This window comes from Gymnogyps californianus, chromosome 8, assembly GCF_018139145.2.
Source record: "Gymnogyps californianus isolate 813 chromosome 8, ASM1813914v2, whole genome shotgun sequence".
NCBI classification, from domain to species: Eukaryota; Metazoa; Chordata; class Aves; order Accipitriformes; family Cathartidae; genus Gymnogyps; species Gymnogyps californianus.
In genome coordinates, this window is record NC_059478.1 from 5,514,964 (window position 1) to 5,538,853 (window position 23,890).

At 38.0% G+C, this 23,890-nt stretch overlaps 1 protein-coding gene across 3 annotated transcripts in view; it reads left to right on the top strand.

Annotated features, from left to right (window-relative positions):
- Positions 1-23,890, top strand: part of RALGPS2 (Ral GEF with PH domain and SH3 binding motif 2) — a 128,572-nt gene that overhangs the window by 18,868 nt on the left and 85,814 nt on the right. For all 3 annotated transcript variants that reach the window (XM_050901452.1, XM_050901450.1, XM_050901453.1), the window contains exons 2-4: positions 1,931-2,061; positions 5,765-5,872; positions 16,645-16,695. In XM_050901452.1, coding sequence (XP_050757409.1) covers positions 2,005-2,061; positions 5,765-5,872; positions 16,645-16,695 — 216 coding nt within the window. In that variant the 5' untranslated portion in view covers positions 1,931-2,004. The remainder of the gene's footprint in view (positions 1-1,930; positions 2,062-5,764; positions 5,873-16,644; positions 16,696-23,890) is intronic.

The window sequence follows — 23,890 nt, forward strand, 5'->3', positions numbered from 1 at the left end:
TGTCCCCCGGCAGCCCATGGAGGTCTACGGTGGAGCAGATATCCACCTGCAGCCCATGGATGACCCCACACCGGAGCAGGGGGATGCCCGAAGGAGGCTGTGACCCCGTGGGAAGCCTGTGCTGGAGCAGGCTCCTGGCAGGACCTGTGGACCCATGGAGAGAGGAGCCCATGCTGGAGCAGGTTTGCTGGCAGGGCTTGTGACCCTACAGGGGACCCACGCTGGAGCAGTCTGTTCCTGAAGGACTGCACCCCGTGGAAGGGACCCATGTTGGAGCAGTTCGGGAAGAACTGTAGCCCGTGGGAAGGACTCGTGTTGGAGAAGTTTGTGGAGGGCTGTCTCCCGTGGGAGGGACCCCACGCTGGAGCAGGGCAAGAGTGTGAGGAGTCCTTCCTCTGAGTAGGAAGGAGCAGCAGAAACAACGTGTGATGAACTGACTGAAACCCCCCTTCCCTGTCCTCCTGCGCTGCTGCAGGGGGAGGAGGTAGAGAACTTGCGAGTAAAGTTAAGCCCGGGATGCAGGGAGGAGTGGGGGGAAGGTGTTTGTAAGATTTGGTTTTATTTCTCATTATCCTACTCTGATTTGACTGATAATGAATTAAATTAATTTTTTTCCCCAAGTCAAGTCTGTTTTGCCCGTGACAGTAATTGCTGAGTGATCTCCCTGTCCTTATCTCGACCCATGAGCCTTTTGTTATATTTTCTCTCACCTGTCCAGTTGAGGAGGGGGAGTGATAGAGCGGCTTTAGTGGGCACCTGGCATCCAGCCAGGGTCAACCCACCACACATTCCTACAGTGACACTTTAAAGTTACTGCTCTTTTTTGAGGATATTTTATTATTTAAATATTGCAGTTTCTTGCCTTCCAGGCTGATTTATCTGACATACCTGGTTTAGGTCACTTGGAGATAGAGCTTTTTGGATTGCTTTATTTTGTTTATTTCATTACGTAGAGGTCTTAAGTATGAGATGCTGTAATAGTATTTTGTCATGTGGTATTACTCAGTTAACTGTCACTTCTCCATTTATTTGCAGACTGTGTAATAGTTCTGAGTTAAACTACAAACCTAAAGTGAATTTCATAAATAATAGCAACTTCAGAAACAGTCACACTTGTTATAAACATAGAGCTATGAAAACTGATTTATAATCGTTTTCACACTAGAGGGCACTAACATGTCATGAAACTTAAGCCCAAACCAATTTTTACTCTCTCTGTTAAGCTTAGATATTGGGTAGTCTTACTGTTTTTGTAGTGGATGCCAAAGGTTTCCAGTTTCAGTTTCTTTGCAGCCTTTTCTCTGTAGAAATGAAAAGTAATAGTATTCTTGCAAGGATGCATTAAAAGTTAGTGTGTGGACTTTTCCTTTGTGTGTTGTTTTGGGTTTTTTTTTTTTCCTAAACAATAATTTTGGGTAATTTGTGGAGAAAAGTGTAGATTCCATTTGTACTCTTAAATTGCTTTTAATGTGGTAATTTTTACTTGAAGGTGGTGAATAGGCATATAAGATAGGAAATTATTGGATAACTTCTTATAGAAGTTATCTAATAGAGTTAACATCTGGAAAATAGTTTTTAAAGTTGGTAATCAAAGGAAAAGAATCATATGTGAACTGATGTTGCAGGCCTAACTTTGAGTTAGGGTTAATGCGTACATTTACATATTGATACCTGGTACATAGAAAATAGTAGGGAAAAGAGTATGAAAGTCTATACTGCCAGTAAGTAATGGAACACAATGGAACCTTTAGTTGTTTATGTCATTTTTAAGTAGGTAATTTTAGAATATGTGTTTGAATCTGAAGTTTGGACCACTCAAAGTGGTGTAGCCATTTTGGAAGTACTTTATTCTTGTTATGGGGTTTAGATACTGAATCTTGTTTAAAACATGTGAATAAAATGGTTTCTGATTACTTTTTGTTCTTTGTAGGAATGGTTATTCAGTTGCCTTGGAGATGATCCTGCTGCTGTAAATGTAGGGCTGAAGATTAATTGTGGGGCAGTATGGACCTAATGAACGGACAGTCAAGCAGTGTTAATATTGCGGCTACTGCTTCAGAGGTAAGGATTACAAAACCCAGTTATTGGATACTTAAGACCATAGGTACTTAATTTTTTAAAAATGCACCAAAATGAGTTTTTCTTTTAACAGATCTGGTGCAGCAGATTCTTGTTGTGTGTATTGGTTTCATGTGCTCCAGTTTAAATGTGAATAACTTAAAAGTTCTGACCTTTGTATACCAAAATAAAGCATGAGCTAGCATTTACAGCCTTGCCGTAGCCAAAGCTGCCTTTTTTATGATCTCTTCCATCACACCTAGACAAGGAAGCTTTTCTTTTCAAGTTTTAACAATAATAGATGCTCTTAGTGCAAGAAGTTGGGCTGGCAAGGCCTGTGGGAAATGTTCTCTTCTTTGACGGGTAGTTGTGTGTGTGACAGTCTGACACAGCGCTGGAATAAGGCTGTTCGCTTTGTCTCTTGGACTGTATTCAGGCATTGGTACGGGTCCCCTCCTGCCCACCAAATTTTCTGCCCTCTAGAAGTGAACAGCTCACAAGTCAAGAGCATGTGTATCAGCCAAGCAATAGAGCTTGGCCTCCTATACTGATGCCTCTTATTTTGAAGTTAATATAGTTTTCCATTTGTCATCTACTTGTTAAGGAAAAGAAGGGGTGGGGTGAAGTTAGTACCAGAACTTTTTGGCTTTTTTGCTAGGGTCATTTGAGGAGCTGTTGAGAGTAGTGACTGATTTCTAAATTCTTAGGAATGTTGGAGGGTTTGCAAGACCTGGTTGGTTTGGGTTTGTTGTTTTTTTTTCCCCCAAAACTCTTGCAAATCATTCCCTCTTCAAGTTTTTGTTGTCTTTTTTTTTTTTTTTTTCTTAATGCCTTGTAGTACTGGGATGAAGGGAACTGAAAATCTGCCTTCAGTGTATATTGAGTGATCTTTCCAGATGCATTGTTTGTCTTTCTTTTTTAGGGTGCCTGAATATATGCTTTGGCTTGTACAGATGTACAATACTAACCTAAGCTTTCTGCTCAGGGGAGGCAGTTACTTTATTGCTGATGCCTATTGTTTTTATTGCTTTTGTCACAGTGTGAAACATATTTTTACCATAGTGGATTTCAGTTTGTCTTTTTTTTTCTTTCATTCTTTATTTGTCTTTTGTTGAAAAGACAAGGTATTCAAGAACACTACAAAGTCAGTAGTGAGCCACAAAGTAGAGCCACAAAGTCCTGAAAACAGTTGCTTCCTTGAATGAATCTTTGGACCTTAACAAAGATGTTTATTTTATTTATATATTTACACATGTGTTTTGATAGCAGAGCTGCATGTATGCTATGCACTTGCATGTGCATATGGAAATGGAAAGTAACACAAACAAGGTGAAAGGAAAATTGGAGTGTGGTGTTATCAAAAGGAATCAAATATTCTCCAGCACAATTTCACAAGTATTGTCAAGATTTAAACAAGAAAGCTGGCGTCAATCTCCAAGACCATTGTTTGTTTTTGTACAGATTCTTGTACTTCCCTTATCATTGTATTATGAATCATTAATTGACCATTTGTTGGCATGCAACTGAAAAATTATCTTGGAGGAAAGCTCTGTTTTTATTCAACAAGAGAGTCTTGAATGTTTACATGATGTCTGATTAAAATTGAGTAAAATATGTTTTGGCGAAGTTACATGAGTCTGCTTTCAGCAAGTGGTAATTTTTTTTTCGTATCTTGACTAACCGGGAGGAGGGAGGACTTGTAACTGAAATGTTTCTGTAAGTATGTTGGTTACTGAAAATGCCTGTCTGGTTTGGATTTTTTGTGGTGTTCTCAAAGTCAGGTTTTTCAGAGAGATGGTACTGTTGGAAGAACCTAACTAAAACCGGACATGATTATTAAATGAGTATGTATTTTCTTTGTGTGTCCTTATAACAAAAGTGCTTAAAAATGGACAAGAGTGTTTCAGGTGGCTGAATTCTCAAGGAGTTCAAATGTTCTCGTTTCTGTGAGTGGGAAGCCAGAGTCAAAATATATAGTGTAGCCCTAAAATACTGCCTTGTTAGGTTTTCAGGAGAAGACATTAGCACAGTAGAACTATTTACCAGCATCAGTGACCAAGTGCTGTTTTCCCTCCTGCCTTGGCATCAGCAGACGTGATGCAGGTGTTACTGAAAGTACGATGTAACGGTGCTGAAATTTGGCTTCCACCAGAAGCGATCTGGTGAAGTGGTGATTCATGTGCGTGTTGTGTATATGGCCCATATCCATGGTCTTGAAAACTTTCAACATTAGCAGTAAAATTACACAGACTGTCAGAAGGTGCCTTCATTATGTGGGCCAAAGTCTAATCTTTTTCAGCTTTCTAGGAGGTATCCCCCTGTGATGGCGGTTAGGTTAGAGTGCTTAAGGATACATCAGTCTCCAACATAAGACTAGGCAGGTCTTGATTTGTGCTCAGTGTGTATTGCCACAGCTGAGCTGGAGCTCCCAGCAATGGTGAGAATAAGCTCTGTGCACCAATACTAGTTTTCTTTCTCTCAAATCTCTCCAAACAAAGTGTTGGCAAAACTGTTGTGGGAGCTCTGTTAGCGCTTATGTCAAGGCGATGCTATTGCTGAAGTATGCAGGTGCCATACTGTACTTCGGGCAAGCATACTGTTTGCTGAAGAAGCAGCGTTAAATTTGATACAGTTATTGACTGTAATAGCTGTGGTCCTTCATGATGGTTTTGTCCACGTGTCTCATCTTATTTCTTACTTAGTCAAGAGTTTGCTTTATGCCAGGTTTCTGAAAGTGAGAAGAAACTAAGAAGCAAGAAAAATGCATAGCCTTTCAGGTCTTCAGAGGAGAGTGTGGGGCAGCAAAGTGATTGCATGCAGTATGCATATTTCTGAAATAAGTATGCCTGGGGTTCAGATGAGAAGCGTACATCTGGATATGACATCTCAATCTCCATGCGAAAATACCCTTCTTTCCTGTAATGACTGAACAGAATCTAGGTTTGCATCTATACACTAGAGGAAGCGATTACTCCTAACACAGATGTATTGTTTCATATGAAAACAATATATGAAACATATGGAACCAATACGAAGTGTTAATTTCATACAAACTGTTAATTTTTTGAACCATATTTGTATTTTGCAAGGAAGCTATATCTTTATGTTGTAGATAAAGATTCATAGAATAATATTGTAGGATCAGGTATATTTTGCAAATGTGAATTACTAGCATTTAAAAAAAAAAACAAACTAAGATTGTTTATACTAAGTGTCCTCAACAGGAACACATATGTAGCTCAGAGTGTAATTTTTCTAAGTTTTAATGCTTCTAAGAGAAACAGGAAGAGATTGATACTGGTCTTTGATGTTAACTATTTCTTTGGGGCAGACCTTGTCTTTTTCCTCACCATAGTGGTATTTTTTCTGTTTGAAATTCAGTGTGACTGTGGTGGTGGTGGTGGTGGTGTTATTATTAACTTTCCTGTCAACAAAATTGGAATTTAATTATGCGTTGAAATGTAACTGTTGTGTTTTGAGGAACACCTTTGAAATCCGTTGAAGTCAGTTTGAGAGTCTCTGATTTTAGCAGTCTTTGTCAGGAGAAAGTGTGTCTTGTGACTGACTTTTAATTGATAATTTGCCCAATAGAAAAATTCTGCAAACAGTGACGTTTGAACAGAAATTTTGCTTTTGGGAGTGTAAAAAAACAAAAAAGAAGAGGAGAGAACCAAAATATCATCGATGGGTTTTTTTGTTTCTGCAGAAGAGTAGCAGCTCTGAATCCTTGAGTGACAAAGGTTCAGCTGAACTGAAGAAGAGCTTTGATGCAGTGGTATTTGATGTTCTAAAGGTTACACCAGAAGAATATGCGGTAAGCAATTAATTTTTGTTACTTTGTATGTGAATCTTCTTGGCAGCTTTTCCTCTGCTTCTCCATTTCTATGTTTTTTGCCTAGCTTCTGTCATCCATGGGTTTCAAAAATGGATCCTTTACTATAGTTCTTCATTGTCTATATTCTGTTTAACGTTAAGTGATCTTTTTGGGCTATGCTGTCCAGGCATTTTTCACACTGTTACATATAACATAGACCAAAGATTCTTAAATCTATATGATGCAGCTTAATTCTGACATGCATATTTTAGTTGCAAGAATAGAATTGATCTGTACTTGTTTTTTCTGGACGTGTTTTCATTTTTAACTCTGTTAATTCTTACATCTAGGGAGCATTTTCTTCTTTCAGGTGCAATGGTACAGAATAATGAGTTGGATATCCTGCAGAACCAAGAACAAATGAGTAAAAATGTTTAATCAAAACATTGGGTGATTTTTTTTTCAATTTTTTTTTTCCTACTCTACTTGTAGAGGTTAAGATGACAGATGGTCCCTCTAAGTGATTCAAGTATGTTACTAGAAAGATTGCTAACAAGCTATTGCTCTTACTGCATTTATAATTCAAGTGATGAGATTCATCATGAGTTGTCCTGGGGAGATTATCGATATGTGGTAGTATGTATCACAAAATATTCCCATTAAGTTTGTTCTATTTTTTAATCGTTAATAACTATTTCAGTTAATTATTAATGGCTAAATTGATTTTAATGAGCACACTGAAAATTTATAGCATATGGATTATGAAGTGGTACTTACACATTAAATTCTTTTTGGATAGTTAATGGGATTTATTTCTTACTGAGGTTCAAGTCACGTGGTTCGGGCTTCTCCCTTGCTCTGTTGTCAGGAACAGCTGGGCAACGAATCACCTACTTTTCATGGGAAGATGTTTTTGGGGCTGGCTATCCTTTCAGTTTTATCTTACGGTTTCTCTACATAAAGGAAATCTAAGTACTTAGGGAATTTGGGGCTGGGGGCATGAATTCAAGTGGAATTATGCATTCAGGCCAGAATACCTACAGGTTCCTTTGAATGGCTCTGCTATGTAGCCAGTGGTGGATGCTGTTGAGCAGCAGAGTAAATCACTTAGTCTCTGTGGAGTTGCTGTCACTTGGACATCAAAATATACAAAGGTGCTTTGTCTTGTATCGCATTTCATAATCCTTTTGCTCTACTGTCCTCTACTGTCTGATCCTTCATCTCTCGTGCAGAAACCTGTTACTGTCGCGGGTGTTCTGAATGTTACCTACCTAGTAAATCTTGGTCAGATAAAAATCTTCATTAAAATCCAATGTTTTTACTGTTTTCATATTATGCCTCAAACTGGGTAGAGTTCCACTCACAAACAGGAATCTTTTAATTAAGCATTTCACATTACAATTACAAACCTGTGGCTGTATTTTTGGTTTATATTACCTGGTATAATTTTGCTGTTTTCTCAATTCCCCAAAAGAAAACATCTTTACTCTTAGCCTTCTCCCTTTTAAAGTATCTAGTTCTTCATATCAGGTTTCATTTGCTGTAAATGGATCTGAAATGTCTTATAGATAGAATTCTGAACAATTGAGCAAAATTGCTGGTAGTCAGTGTTCAGCCCTTTGACAAGGTTATAATTAGTTTTATTTCTTTTTCAATGTTTCTGTACACAGCTGCAGTTCTTTGTTAAGGTTTGTTTCCCCAGGGAAGTTTATCTGCTTTTCCAGTAGGGCTTGCTTGCTTTGAATGCTGTCTTTTTCTGACCATTCTTGCTGAAGGTTGTAGAAATAAGTAAATTTGCCAAAAACTTAGGTACCTTGGAGGAAAAGTACCTTTGACTCTTACACTTGTTTTTATTTTATTGGCCATTTCCTTATTCTTCCTGGTTTTAGTCCTATCATAACAGAAGAGTATAAAATCTTCATCTGGATTTCGGTGTTAATGTGAAGACTACCAGAGTGATGCAGTATGGCCAAGCTCTTGAGGATACCAGCGCTAATGAGAAAGCAAAACTGTGTTAGTAAGGTTTTCATTATAATAGTGGGTATGTACCTCTCAGATTGGACGTGGATATGCTACCAATTGCTTTTTCAAAGTGTGAGAAAACTTCTAGTTTAGTGATAGCTCTTGTAAAACGGATGCAGTGCAGACTACTGACATCTGTGACTTAGTAAAGACTGAATTCTATTATCAAATGCAGAATGAATACTGTTTTAAAAAAAAAAGTTTTTTTAAGTGGTAAACTGGGGAAATAATTTGTGGGCTGTGTAAGTACCTTATTCATGGAGAGAAAAGGTAATGTGATAAAGCCAGTAAAACAGCAATAAAAGCAAGTTGCTGCACAAGAGCTAGTTAGACAGCTGTCTAATTAATGGTTAGGAAACCTCGGGTTGAATGAAAAAGAATTCCAGTGCATAGGTAGCATAAAGATGAGAGTTAATGGAGAAAGTCAACTTCCCAACGTCAGCATTGGGAAGGCTCGTGCTGTACCTTATACAATATGTTGCATTTTGATCAAAATGGGTCACTGTGTACAGATGGGACAAGTACAATTATGCTGGAGAAAGAAGAGCAAAAAATCTGAAAGATAATTAAGTTTGAGAGATGCTGGAAATAAGATTCATGCTAGTGGTTTCATTACCAATGAGAGACACACAGATGTCTTTTCAGTTCCCACTGTTAGACACATCATTGTTATTTCAAAACTCGATCTGTTTAGTCAGTTAGTGGGTAAGAGACAAGTTGGACTACAAAAGCTATTGCTTGTAATCCTGTATTTTCAAGAAGCTGTTTACTAAGCCAGAGAGAAGCCCAAGTGTAAATATTTTTGGTGATTTTATTTCCATATTCTTCCCTTTGGCAGTCATCTAATACTATCCTGAATGCACAGTCGGTGTGCTGTTTCATGTAATGGTCCTTTGTTCAGTCTTGTACTAACTTTCTAGTAAAAGTAGTCCAGCCCTTCAAGGAGTCTAGTTTGAACAGTAACGGAAATTCTTATTGTAATATGTGTGTAATAGTCCAGTTATACTGTTGTTACCAACCAGATGTAAGTTCTTTGTAAGGTTGAAGGCCGCTTTGGAAAGGGCCAAGTTACAGCTGAAACAGGTGAGATCTTCAGGCGTAGCTGCTGCTGTTGCAAATTCGTAGTTTGCTTTATCCCCCTGCAGCTTACAAAAACAGTTTCCAGGGGATGTATTGAATGCCTGCATGTTTCATAAATTTTGGGGAAAAAGAATCCCATTCAATGAGTATGAAGTAGGACAGGTTTGTTTTCTGCTAAGGATTCTACAGACAGCTTTCTAGCTGTAACTAATAAGGAGACTGTCTCTGTTTTAAATACCTGCTTTTAGGCTGATCACTGCTCACTTCTTTATTAAACGGCTAAAAGCCACAAAACAAGTTGGTGCCAGGATTACCCACTGGTGTCTGGCCCTGCCGATGGAGCCGTTGTGTGTGTGTACAGGGTAGACACAGTTGCAATGAATGCTGTCCATTTTCGTTGAAGGGAGAAGTGTGGTTTCGAGCGTACAGGGCACAATTTGTGGGGGAGGGATATGTTAATGGTGTAGTGGCAGTAGAAAGGGGGGGCTGGTGAGACTGAAAGAAAAAAGGAAAATGCTTGGGGACATGAGCTCCAAATTAAGATGCTGGCGAACCTCAGGTTGAAGAAATATTTATTTTTTGCTTTACAGTAAATTCTTATTCGTTAGACTGCTACTGTTTAATTATTAAACTGTTTATTACTTTTTGACTCTCTCTTCCATTTTATACTTCAACTTAGCCACAGTGGTGTAAATATTTGAGGTAGAATTAAGGGAAGCGCAGCTGTATAAATCCATTGCTTTTTTTCCACCTAGTTATCTAAGAAGGATTCTTTATTCTTTGCCCTAGTCTCTGAAAGCGCTACGAAGTAAGCTCACACTAACATGTATGTGTATTTCTTTCTTTTTGATTCCAGTTAAGCTTTGTCAAATGGATGTTGGAAAAAAGAATGTTGCTTATTTTGGAAACAATACGCAAATAAAGTTTATTTTTAAAATGTTTAGAAGAAACAAGGAATTTTTCTCAGAGGCGTTCTTACGACAGTTAAATATCAAGCTATCTATATCTGAAGAAAGAGCACGAGTGTGTTTTGTAAAGGAAGCAGGTCCCAAGTGTTCTGGAACCGCATTGTGTGTGTAATAAAAGTGGCAGAAATAGGTTTTGAGGTGTGTGGGGTTCAACAAACTCATTTTTTGCCCCTTTGAACGTAACAAAAATAACTTAAACTGGCCCAAGGTTCCCCCCAGGAGAACTTTCTCTCTTGCGCGGGACTCTGGCAGATTCACAGTCCCCTCTGCGAGTTCCTGCGCAGCTACTAGTGTGAGTTGTGCTACGCGGTTCCTGGCAGTAATGTTGGTTTTGGCCTCTCCTGAGGCTGGTTGTCGGTGGATTAGGGAGTTTGAGGCAAGTCTGTCTGCTGCATCTGAGAGCAGTTTGAATAAAGTGAAGTACTGGGCCCTAGGAGCTTTTGATGAAAAAGGACCTCTGCTTGTATGTGTTCCTGTTAGCTTTATTTTACAGAAGAATATTAAAGAATAAGTATGTTCCCAATGAGAGCAAGAAGCAGCAACTTAATTATAGCGTGTGGAGGAACTATTAATGATAAAAGTTTTGGAGTGGACTTTGTGAGAAAACAAGTAGAGTTTCAACACAGGAACTTTAATCCCCCAGCGTTCATTTTGGACAGCAGAATTATTCTCCTGCTGATGCAGTGCTTAACAGAGGCTTAGCTATTTTTTCAGTGAGGAAAAGTATTCTGGCAGCCTGGAGAGACAGGGCTAAGCCAAGTTGGAAGGCTTAAATATAATTCCTTCTAAAAATTCAGATTAAGGAACAATTTATGAAGTGCTGCTTGAACCAACATGGCTTGAAGGAAAATCAGATTATGGCAGTGTTCTTCAATAACCAAAATGTAGACGTTTGATTTTTTTTTTTCACCTCAGACAGAAACTTAGTTTTTCTTTTCACACTGAGGGTCTCTGTCCAGGAGCTCTATGGGAAGTGCACTGTCCTTACAGTAGGTACATGGCAGGAAAACTTGTAGTACAGCAAGTAGCCTGATAGGAGTTCATGCTTGAGGAGGTCTAGGGACTAGAAAGGTGGGATTATAGCCCAGATCGAATGGGAACTTTCATATAGGAGTGTGGAGAGGAGCTCAATGCAGTGGTGTTAACTGCAACTAGAAGTTCTTAAGTTACAGGTTTTTATGGAAGGAGGGTAATCCATATGTATTCACAGAAAAGGGAAACAATTGGGGAATATTTTAAAATTTCATTTCATTGAGCTTCTCCATATTCCTCAAAGCAGCAGCGTACTGAAATGTAGTTCTTAATCGTCTGGATGTAAAATTTCTGGCCTGACAGATCTCCCTGAGAGAGGGGTAAATCTCTTAATATGTATATGAAGCTGTGTGGTAATAATTTTAGTATTTCGAAGTACTTAACTGTTAACAAGTGCAACTTCTCAACACCCAGGAGAGCTAAAATATTTTTAAACTTTGCTGTTGGGGACTGTCCCCAGGCAAGGTCTTTCTACTACATGCAAAAGCTCCCATGGCTGTGCAGGGGGGAGAAATTATCTTCCAACTACCATTCCAGTGTGTTAATTGCAAGATGATCATTCACTGTTTTTAAAAGATGGTTTTCTTTTGTAGGGTTCTTCAGGTGGTTGAAAACTGGGAAATATATCGGTCATACATTAAAAACCATACCTCTTCTAATCATATTCTAGAATTGTTATCTAGGATTTAGGGCAAACAAACACAAAACTTCCATTCAGCTCTTTCATTGCCTGAGCAATGAAGTAGTACTTTAATATATAAATGAACTTGATAGACATATTACTTCTGAAAAGGCAGAAAATACCAAGTTTCCCTATCTTTGTGTAATCGGTATGCTTACTTAAATAATAAGTAAGAATAAGTTCACAGTTTTGTATTGCACATGTAATTCTATTTTTTTTTTTTTTTTTTTAAATCTATGCAGCAGACAACTCAAAAACCAGAGAGGTTATGGTTGGCTTGCTTCATGTAACAAATTGATGTGAACACTTACAATTTTTGGTTTGAATATTAAAACATTAAACCACATTTAGGAGAGGGAACTATCCAGGAGTTTGCATTGGCTGGGTTAAGGAGCTGGAATGAGAAAAGTTAGTGCATTGTATCTCTTTCGCTGCAGAAACCAAACTAGTGGCTTTGTTTATTGGGGTTTAAATTCCCCTTGATTTGGTCATGGTAGAAGGTGGTGGTTGTTGTTGTTAGAGTTGAGCAATGGCATCTAACATAAATATCATAAATTATTTGCAAAGTTTTGTCATTTCAAGTGCTATCAATTAGAATTCCAGCCTTTCAGTTTGCTTTATTTTTGACTTAGCAGTGAGCAAGCACCTTTAAAAGGGTAAAAATTCAGTTAAGTGTTAGACTTAAGAAGTTAATGTTTAAAAAATTCGTTTTTGTCAAAGGTATTTTTAAACTCTTATGTGAGGTACACTGTCATATCTACAAACTCAAATGGCTTCTTATCCATCAGCTTACGTATTCAGCTATCAGTCGCTTGCCTCTTGAATTGTGAACAATTTTTTAAGTGCTTGGAACTCTTGATGGAAATTGCAAGCTCTCTAAGAAAGGAACCTCAGTGAGGGATGTTTCTTGAACAAGTGGTAAGGTGATACAGTGTTACTGAAGATGGATATTGCTTTTAGTGAAAGCAGCAAGATGTGTAAAGCAAACAAGCAAAAAAAAAATCAGCCTAATATCAATGTGATACTAGAAGAAAGAAGTTTCTCTTTAAAACTTACTGAGTTTTTTTGGTTCTCAGACTTGCTTTTTTTAATATTGTAATGTACTTAATAGCGATTTCAAATCTTCTTAGTAATGAACATTAATCTTGAACTCTGACATTTGTGTGGTTTTTCAATGTTAATATCCCCATTTAATATCCCCATTTAAAATGTACAAATTTATTTTGATATGTGAATTCTGGTGTGAAGTTATAACAACAATCTTTGTTTCGTAAATATTGGGTATTGATCCTGTCTTAAAGTAGTAATTTATTTAGGAGTCACTGCTGAAGCAAGTAACAGTCTAATTTAGCTAAGGCAGTTCAGGTTGATTACAAGGATAAATTCTGGAGGGCTGGGAAGAAAGACAACATTTATTTTTAAGCATTCTCTCTTTGATGTGAATAACAAATCAGTTTCCTGGCTCATTTTTATTGTACTGTTGTTGTAATCTTGTTTTAGTAAGGAGGATTTGCAGTGAAATGTTAATAACCATTGAAATGCCTGGGTCTTTTGTAAGAATGTTTTAATATACCCTATATTCAAATTTTATTGAAGTGCCCGTTCTTTTGGTTTCACCTTCCCCACCCCAAACAATTTTCTAATTCATTTCCTTTGTTGAGAAGCATAGCGATACAGTCAATCAGCCACATATTTACCTAAAATAATGCATTTCTCAGAAAGCTTGGTATACTTTGGCAGACAAACAGGAGACTAGAGATTGAGTTCTATGGCTGGTGTTTCAGGACTGGGTTCTTCACCTTGGAAATCAAAAGGAAGAGTTAACTCTTGCTGTAATATGTGGCTGCTCTATGGTCGGGAATGGATCAGGTGAGAGAAATGAATCCACGCTTTCCTTCTGTCCCTTTGTCTCTTGAGTATTCTCTGCAGGTAAGAAAGTGTAATTCATTGGTGCTCGTGCCTGCACAGCCATGGATACATGGTTAGATGATTTACAGAACTGGGATAGATTTGCTCTTTCCTAGTAAGTGGGAAGTTTAGAAATAACACACACCCCCAAATATCAGGCAAATTTGTCCTACACAGTGGTGTAGACTTTCTGTGCAGTATTTAGGTAAGTGCTGCCTTCATAGGGAAGCCCTTTTCTTAGGCATTCTCAATTTATCCTCTTCAACTTTTGAGTAAGATTTAGAAATAAATATATAAACTTGTGCCTCAACTCCTTTTAGGTTAAGTATTCTCTGAACGCATCTTGCTTATTAGCTTCAAGTCCATTTTAACTCTAGAAATTAGTTAGCCAGATTTTCCCTGCCCCCTTCTTAAATATCATGCTTTTGGGGAAAAATCCTGTGCCCCCTACTTGTTGGATGTCTTTCTCTGCCCCAGTAAAGACATGCCGTGCCTATTTGTTTCCTCAAGAGCCTTATATGTAGATATCTCAAATAAGAGAGCATACTATTAAATTGTCAAGATGAAGCCATGTTTGCTTACCCAGGTGCAGTGTAACATAACCCAGAATGGCATCTATGACATGGTTGGAAGTTTCTAAAGCTCTTCTGTGCGTAATGTAAAGATCCAGCTGTACCCTTCACCTATAGCAAAGCATTGTCAAGCATGTTGTGGCTTTTGGCAAGGTGGTACTCCTGTCACTGTCCGAGGGTCCTAGTCCTTTCCCAGATAACCTGCTCAGGTTGGGAAAAGGTGGGAAGTAGCATGAAAAATTACCAGCATCGTCTGTGCACACATTCAAAATCCTTCAAAAGCAATGTTTTATTAACCAGCGTTGGAATAGTTTGTGTTGTATGGGTGCACTTTCACAAATTTGTCTGCTTCGGTCGCCAGGAATGACTTGTTGCTGTCGGTACTTTTTGTGGCAAGATAAAACTACCCCTCTTGAAAAAAGGCTTCGTGTGAAGATTTCTGTGCTTCTGACATTGACAGTGTAAAAAATAATGCTGAAAGAGTCTTTAATTTTAGGAAAAGAAACCATTTTTATTCCTTCAAGAATAAGTGACTTTTTTGTAGGCCTCATAATAAGAGTAGAATGGTTTCAGTTAGCAAGGTTGCTTTCAGTTTGAAAGGCATCTTTTGTTTTTGGCAAAAGTTTATTACATGTTTTTGCTGTAGTTGCTATGCGTGCAAGGGAATAGAGAAGTTAAGTGGAAGGCAAAGAGTGTTTTGGCCTGCTATATTCCTGAATTTCTATTCTTCCTAATTGCTGCTGCTTAAAACAAACTTTGGGGGTTATGTCTGTCTGATATCCTTGCCTTCATCTAAACTTTTAAGGTATAGTATAATTGGTGCTGTCGAGACAGATGGTGCAGCTGATCGGTTGATTGTTAAACCACATTTAAAAACGGTAGTTCGGGGATTCATTTTTAAGCTGGCATTTAAATAGTTTATGAATATTAATGAATTGTAGGTACAAATCATATGCCTCATAAGACATTCTTGGTCCTGTAACCAACAGGACCAACACTCGCATGTGGTGTCTATGTAAAAGTTTGTACAGGGTTTACTGCTACAAAGATGTTGAGACATGCACATTTGTGAGCATATATTGTCTTGTTTGTAGTTACGGATATGGATTCGGTTAAATTGGTCTGATTTAATCTCACTTTAGCCCAAGACTAGAAAAATCTAATATAGCTTTAAAACATCATTGTTTGGAAGAAGGAGCAGCCAACTAAAGCAGAGCCCAGGAAATAAAGTTTGTAAAAAGGAAACACATAAAGGGCTTGTTACTTCTATGGTGTTGTACTGCAAAATACCAGATGATTGTGTCCAGTGTGTCTGTTACAGAAAGTGGGACTAATTTATATCCCTTTTTTTTATGGTCATGTTTGATTGCCAGAATTCCTATCTAAAAATAGATTTAGAGGTCAAGGAGATGTGCTACAAAATGTAGGTTTGGTCGTCTTTGGCAAAACACATCACTTCTTGTCTCATTAGAGCAGGTACTCTCATTAGAGCAGGTGCATCTCTTTGCATCTGCTTTCTTTCAGCTAGAGCATCCTAGTTAAAATTTTTCTGCAAGGTTGACTTTATCTGAGAAACTATTCTGCTATCCAATAATGGCATTCAGTGGCAATTGCAATTTGTGAGAGTCACAAACCTGTCAGTGTGTATCGCAGAGTGTATAAATAGGGGAACCGCTGTTTTCAAGGAAATGGGAATAAAGGTATGCAGCTCACATCTCAGAAAACCAAACCAGGTCCCTGGATTCATTGTTAAAAGGGTATTTGTGATATCTAACTTGGACGGCACCAGTATTTCTGGGCTACCTACATACTTTTTGAAAGAGATGGTCTTTTTCTTTTGGATACATAGGCAGACAGCAATCCTAAATTGTATGCTTAAAATAAGGCTTTGTGAATATGTTTCAAAATGCAAAATCTGGTCTTTGACTCTGTGAGTTCCTCTTTACCCTTTTCAAAGCTAAACAGACATCCCAGAATGACAATGTACTTAATGGTTCTGACTTGCTGGAATCGAGATGGCTGTATTTTAATTTTAACTGTTGCTGTGCAACTGAACAATTACTTGCTTAGTTATTCAAATATGGTTCAAGTATTGATTGAAAAATTTTAGGGATGTTTCAGTAGAATTGTGTAATGCCTAGACTAAGATTCAGAGTTTGAAGAGAAACTGCCTTGAGCAACTAAAGTTAGTTCTTTCTATTCTGGGATAACTTCTTATATAGTGTTTCTGAGTTCAAGCTCTGACTTGCATATGTAACTGCAGGATTATGCTGCTGAGAATAATTTCTCATAATTTATTTTATTAAATGTAAAGCTTGGAGCACTTTATTCTCTTGTTTAGCAGGACGGCTCTGTGGTAGGAGCCGAAACCTCTGAAATCAGCTACAAAATGAAAGTGAAATAAAAGGAAACAGAACAAATACAGTTCTCATGCAGCACAGCAACTTAATGGAATGCAAGGTTAATTTTGAGCTTAACTTATGATTTTTATTTTTTTTTTAATTTCAGGGTCAGATAACGCTAATGGATGTCCCTGTATTTAAAGCAATTCAGCCAGAGGTAAGTAGTGCATTGGTTTTGTTTTCAAATTTAAATGAAAAAAAAGTTATGCCAGTATATAAATTCTGGAATTGCAAAGTGTAAGTATGTCAATAAATCTTAATTTTTGTCCTAGTTCATATAGCTCTGTAGCAGATGGGTTTATAACACAAATATCTGGAACTAATTGTTTGTTTGGGGAATGAAGTATCGGTATTTAAATATGTTCAGCTGGTGCTAGAGGTGAAGTATCTGGATTCTAATGTTTCTGAATGATAAACATCTTGATTTGGTTGTTCTGATCATAATGTTTTAGGTCTCAGCTCCTGACACCTCATGCCGTACCTCATCCTGTCCTGTGTTGCCCTAACTGGTTCATATCTTTTATGGAAAAAGAAAAATGGCTGTAACGGCATCTTGGATTCAAGATGGGTGTGATCTGTGGATATATTGGGATACTATATTGATGATTTGTGTTCTTTGTTTTGTTTTTGTATAATACCATATTCCTTTCTGATTGCAGTGTGACTTGAACTGATATTTTCAGAATCTTCACAGTGACTATAATAAATGATGAATTTGTTTATCCTTATTTCTGTACAACTAGCATTTTCCTGTGGGTATTGTTTTGCACTTTTGAAGGTTTATTTTTCAGTTTGTTGTGCACTTTCAGTAGTGTGGAAGTCTTTTTCAGCTCATCAGTCACCTTTAGACTATCATAAGCTATTTTATTGGTGGCAGGCTTTTGTCCTGTCACTCTTGTGGCATGCTGAAGAATATTTTGCTTCAAGTGGAGAAACCTGCTGAATCTCTTGGTTGTGATTATTGATGTCATTGTTTATGTACCCACAGATTTTTTGAAGGCTTCCTTTTGATCTGTACTTGAACATATTGTCATGATTTAGCGTTCATGATTTCAGCAAGCTATTTCCCAAGCCATATGGATTTGTGTGGGTTTTTTGGTTGGGGTTTTTTTTGTTTGGTTTGTTTTTTTTAAATCCTTCAAAGAGCCTCCCATTTGATCTCTTCCCCCGCCCCCCCCCGCCCCGGGCATCATTAGAGTCTTTTTGATTGGCAGAATATGTTTATCCTGATCTTCTAATAGGATATCTTTTTTTTGAAGCTATTTTCCAAAACTTTAAAGCATTTTACCCTTTTATCTGATTCTTTTAAATATTTTCCTTATATGTGTGTTTGTGTACTTTTTTCTAAACTTAAGCATTACTGCTATGTAGGGTTCCCCCCACCCCTGAGTGTTGAAGCTGAATAAGCCCTGGGTGCTTTTATGCAGTGCCTCATCTCTAGTTACACTGAACTTCAAAGTACTGGATATTGAAAAAATCAAAACACCAATTTAGCTAGTTAGGACTTTTCCTAATGATCTGCTGATAAAGAAATTCCACTGCTTGAACTTAATGGTAGTTTATTCTTTGCAGTCTGCTTCCAGCACTGCACAGGATGAGCAGTCAGCTGTGTAACAACCACAAGGAAGCAAGCAAGCAAGTTAGATACAGTGGCAGTGATCCAGTACTCCATACCTCATAATTTGTTGCTCTTTTAATGCTACCTGTTGTATCTCAGGTTATGTTGTGTGAGCAGACCTACAGAAAGTCTCTGGGAGATGAGGAGAAATGTCAAGAAAGTACATTTAATTTTGTTGGCTGTTCTAACCCATTATTGTAAACCATAAAAGGAAAAAGCAGAATAAAATAATGAAACTTATCTAAAAGAAAAACTGTGAGAGAGTAGGTGAATATATCTAGAAAGTAATTTCTTTTAAGAAATCTGTATGTACCACATAAGAAAAATTCAAATGATGCCTTCACTGGAAAATACCCATATGAGGAACGGTAGCTGTTTTGACACTTCTCAAGTGTTTGCGCAAAAGCAGTTGAAGGCACTGACAGTGTGCAAGTATTATCTGTCCATCAGTGCTCCTTCACAGGTAGACAGAGGTCTGTCTAAATTGTGTTAATCCCCTATAGAAAAGGGGCGTACAGATTAACTCTCAGGTTAGAAGAAGCTAGACACAGTTAAAATGCTTTCCTCCTGTTTTGCAGAAGGGGAAAACAAACATGGAACACTTAGTTTGCCTAAAGGTGTCTTGACAGCAAATTAATGAAGTGGTGTAGGTTTCTGAGTTTCTTTGAAGTATCTACCAGACTGTGTGCCATATCCATATCTTGATTCAAGTTGTGAATCTTTACACATACCTTGACACGTGCACTCAAACATTGTTGAACTTGTAATTAGAAAACAAAATAATGTTGAGCTGATTTCACTTGTATAAAAGGGCTTCGAAACTGAAGCTTTAATGAGTGACTGAAAGGCGTTGATAGAATTTGGTTTTTTTGTATTAGTGCTAGTAGATATTCTATTTAGAACCAAATTTCACAGCTCTTATCCGCATGCATTGTGGGAGATGAAGAACAGTACTTTCCCAGTGTGCCAAGATTTAAAAACTGGGTGTTTATTACAGATTGTTGTAGTTCACCAACAAATCTTTGTTGTACAGGCTGTGAATCTCAGTCTGCTTCCCAAACTCTGCTCCAAACATGAATGAATATTTTTAGCATTTAGTGTGTTTTCATTTGTTTTTGCACATAGGGGTTCTGAAAGATTTATTCCAAGATGCTTAATTTTTAAAAGAACTGGAGATGAATTTTCACCATCTTTAGGAAGTGTGTGAGCAGTATTCTTTAAATATCATAGTTTTTCTTGACTATCTAAAGTATTGTATTGCATCTTCTTCATTGTGTTAAAATCTTTTCTTAAGGTATTGTAGGTTTGTTTCTTTAAAAAGCAGCATCAGAATTTCATCTTGTTTATCTTAACAAAAACCAGAGCTGAATAACACTTTTTACAGCGATATATAATAATTTTTCCTTTAGCATCAAAATCAATGAACATACTCATAGCACACACTTGTATACTTCTACAGCCTTTTGCCTCTGTCTGTAGCAAATAAATACAATTCTTTCTGCCTATATTCAAATTTACTACAGTTATCGTGGGTTCACGTGTGTGCTAAAGTTCCTACACATCACCCACTACAATTTCCTCTTTCAAGCTCAGGAAAAATCGGACAGGGAGTTTTGTGTAGGCCGCATAACTCAGGATTAAGGTACAGTGGATCACTTTACATTTGGGGTGGGCCAGAAGCATGGACTTGAACAGTTACCGTGGCTCAGATAATATATAGTGACGTGATCCTCTGAGCTTTAAGCAGACGGTATCACTCCAAGCGATACTGGAAACCACCTTTCTTCATCATTAAAATGCCTGCAAGTTCCTTCTGAGAAAAGAAAGTAGAAGGAATTACTGTTTCTTTGCTAATTAATAATTGGGGAGTGCAGTATAAGAAATTAAGATAATAAAGAACACACCTCTGCTACATAAACTTCTGTCTGTATGAAAGCAGCTGATTTGCACTTTCATTTTTGGGAAACAAAAAAAGATGGAGTTCCCCAAGTCAATCATGTGATTTCCATCTATTCCCCAGGAATGACAAGTGGTATGTTGGTTTTTGTCGTCTTTTTCTTGTAGCGGTTGTGGCTTTCTAGACAGCGGTGACTATAAAGCAGAAAGGTAGTCATAGACTTGCTCAGTTGTGCTGCTGGTAGCTATGTTAACATTAACTAACTGCCAGATGTCCTCTTGCAGAACACATTAGCTTGCTTTTATTGGAAAATCTGATTACTTATTTCACATATTTTAATACATTCTCCAAAATTATTTACCCATATGTACTCAAATTGAAAATCTTTACTGGGTTATTGCCTTTAACTTCTTTATTCCCTCTGCTTTGCTAGGGTAGGCAGTGGAAAAAAAATAATTTGCTTATTGAATATTCATCTCTACTTGTTCTGAAGTTGTATAGTGGGTCCACTATTAATCCTTTCTTTTTCTCTCCTCCTATTTTTGAAACTTTCACTTTGATGCGTATATATAGATTTTAATGAGAAGCACAGTCTCTCCTTCTGCCATGTAGTACAGGTTATAATTTAAGTGTTCCTGTAGTATTTTGTTAAGGAAAATAAAACTCTGTAGATTCAAAAATGAATGAAAACCAAAATGAGTTATGAAGAAAGTTTAGCTTTTGTATTCTTGATCCTAGGTCTTTCAGTCTTGCACCTCATTTTAAATAAATTACACAGAATAAGAAATTGGTAGCTGTGGTAATGTAGCTCCTGTGCTTGAGCTGACTGACAGACTAAGGAAATAGTCCTTGTGAATACTTCAGGTTTAAAACTCATGGCAGATAAAGTGCAATTCTAGAGGAAGATCAAAGAAACATGCCTGAATTAGAGTAATGGAATAGGAGGCACGGTCTCTTTAATTAACGAAGAAGGGAGTATTTTTATAGAAGTATAAGAATGGTTTCTGAATTCCAGTTCAGCAAATTCGTGTGCTTTATTGCAGCAGTGTGAGCAGAGTCAGGCCCACGCTCGTTAGGACTGTATCATGCTTCTCCCAGACCAGATGCAGTGAAGGCAAAAACCTTGGTGGCTTCTTTTCTGTTGATGGCATCTTAGGGTGGTGGGATGAGCAGTGTCAAGGGCAATGACTTTAGGCAAGCAGGTTCTAGCGAGGGGGAAGAGGGTTGTGAACAACAGAGCTTCCCCTGAGGCAGACTGATCAGGTAATAATGCTGAGAAAATGTGGACAGGCAGCAAAGGGAAACTACTTTTATTTTAGTTTATAGTCAAGAGAAGAGAAGAGAAAGCTGGCTGTACAGGGGAGAGAGGTCTTGCAAGTGAGATGGAGAAGCTTTGTGCAGGAGGTAGAAGAAAAGTTCAAGTTAAAGTAGCATATACATATGCATTTGTTATGCCCGCCTTTATATTTCTGACACTAACTAAAGGGAGGGGAAAAAGGCTTTTTGAACTCTTGAAAGTCTGTGCCTCTCCTGTGTCTGTCCTTAAACAGTGGTGTAGACATTGGCTTAAGCTGTTGAAGAATCTGAACTGATAGCACAGGTCCTGGGGGCCTGTGTAACTGTGCCTCGGCACCTCTGTGAAAGGATCTTGATGTGTACCTTTCCAGTTAGGAGCAGGATCTTTTGCTTTGCAGTATCCAGTGCTACGTGCTTTCGCTGAAGAACATGGATAGAGCTAAAGGAGTCTCAAATTTGTTGCCACTAGCAGTTATTGGGACTGCTTTGTCTGTTACTTCTGTGCTGAGCTTCAAGCGTTTATAGGAGAGGAAGTGCCTTTGGCCCTGCTGTTTTAGTTGGGACTCCATATACTCTGGAACCACCTCAGTCCCATACCTATCTTCTCTCTACTGCACCCATGTATTTTCAGATTCTTAACCCTAAATCTGTTACAATGTAGTTTTTCTACTCTGTTTCCAGTCAACAACAACTTCTGCCTCCTACCTCCTCCTGTAGTCTGAGTTCATCATCTTTTTCCCCCTGAAATTTAGCAGTCCAAATGTGCCTGTAACTCTCCCATCTCATTGTATACCTCAGCCCTGTGCCTCTGTGTCCTATTGTACACTCCACAAATGACTGTTTCCACTTGTGATCTTACTACAGAGTTCAAAGGTTTTGGGGGAGGAAGAGAAAGGAGAGTTAGTAGAAGAGTGGTTGAAGCAAGTGCTCCATGCAGGTGGAGCTGGGAGCTGCTGTGCCTTTGAAGGGTTCATGTAGACCAGTAGCATGTGTAACACTGTTTAGGAGTCACTGGGTTGGAGGAAAATGTGGTGACCTTGTAATACCCTTTGAGTGCAAGATGACAGAACATTGCCTTTATACAATGTTTCACCTGTTTAGCTTTAATGGTGGGGAAAAATGCTAAAAACCTGCAGTAACGTTGAAGAATATTTTTTGTCTTTATTTTGGAAAACGTCTAGTTTCAGTCAGCCCTGGTGGGTTATTCTGTATTCTTGACTGAACTAGAATTTCAGAGTTTTAAACAGTATTTTATATGGTCAATAATGTACAAAGAAATCTTTACCTTTTTGTGAGACTGCATGAAAACCCATTTCATTCCAAGGTAAGGATGATCATGTACAACTCTATGTACAACCTTATAGCCAGCCTCAGGCCCAGGAATACAGAAACAGTCCTGGTCAGGAGAATCTGTTAGGAATGTGTTCCAAGAGCTATTTCTGCTGCCTCTTTTTTTTGATTTCCATCTTATTTACCAAAACATTTATGTCTGCCAGTCATTGCTTTCTCTTTTCATTCAGATAGGGAAAATCTCAACAAGATTTTTCTGGAGCAGAGGCTTTAGTTGTCTAAGCCTTCTGTCAAAACAGGGGAACTCATTCTTTCAAATAATAAAAATATATATGCGTATATATGGTTCATGGTCTGAGTGTCAGATCTTGCATCTGTGCCCAACTAATATTAAACCTCTCATTTTGAGTGTATAAATATGAAGTTGACCTTAATGTTAATACTGTTACTTACGTACTATCTAAAGATTCTTGGTAATGTTTTCTACTTAAAAATTACCATTTCTGTTGCTAATCACCTCAGTGCCAGCTAAGCCAGGTCTGCTTCTGATGTCTGTACCATGTAACCCCTTAGATGTAAAGTGCCAGGGCAATGGGTAACTTCTGCCTGGAATCATCATGGTTTTTTACTCGGTGATGAGAATTGAAATAGTACAAGGACATACCCTGAATTATTAAGAAATTACCATGCTTTCTCTAAACCTGAGATGGCAACTAATTTTTTTCTGCTGTTAGGGAACTGTAATTATCAGATGTTAGTAAGGATGAATCACCTTGTATTCTCCCAAGTGCAGAGCTGTGATTGTTATTCCAGGGGAAACTGCAGCACTGGGAGTTGCTGAGGGTTAGAGAATGTAAACAAGAGCCTCTTGGATGGCTTCCTTCTCCAATATCCACCTCTCCTTTGCAACAGGAGCAACTCAGGGCTGCGTGGTTGTCTTGTGCATAGTCATTGAAGTGCAGGTGCCGAACATGCCGGCATTTTCCAGGATAGGTTTTGGTGGCAGAACTTCCTAGTGAAATTTGAAGGAATGGCCCTAAATACAAAGCTAGAGACTCCGCATTCTTCCCTGTGCATGTGGACAGGAGCGTCTCAGTGTCTTCTCCTAACAAATACCAGCATGCCACAAACTTCAACAAGTGGAAGAATTCAAGGTCTCTCTTAACTGGCATGAGATTCTTTAGTAGTTTTGGGACGTTGGTTGAAAAGATGTTAAGAAGTTCCTGATTTAAAAAAAAAAAAAAACAAACA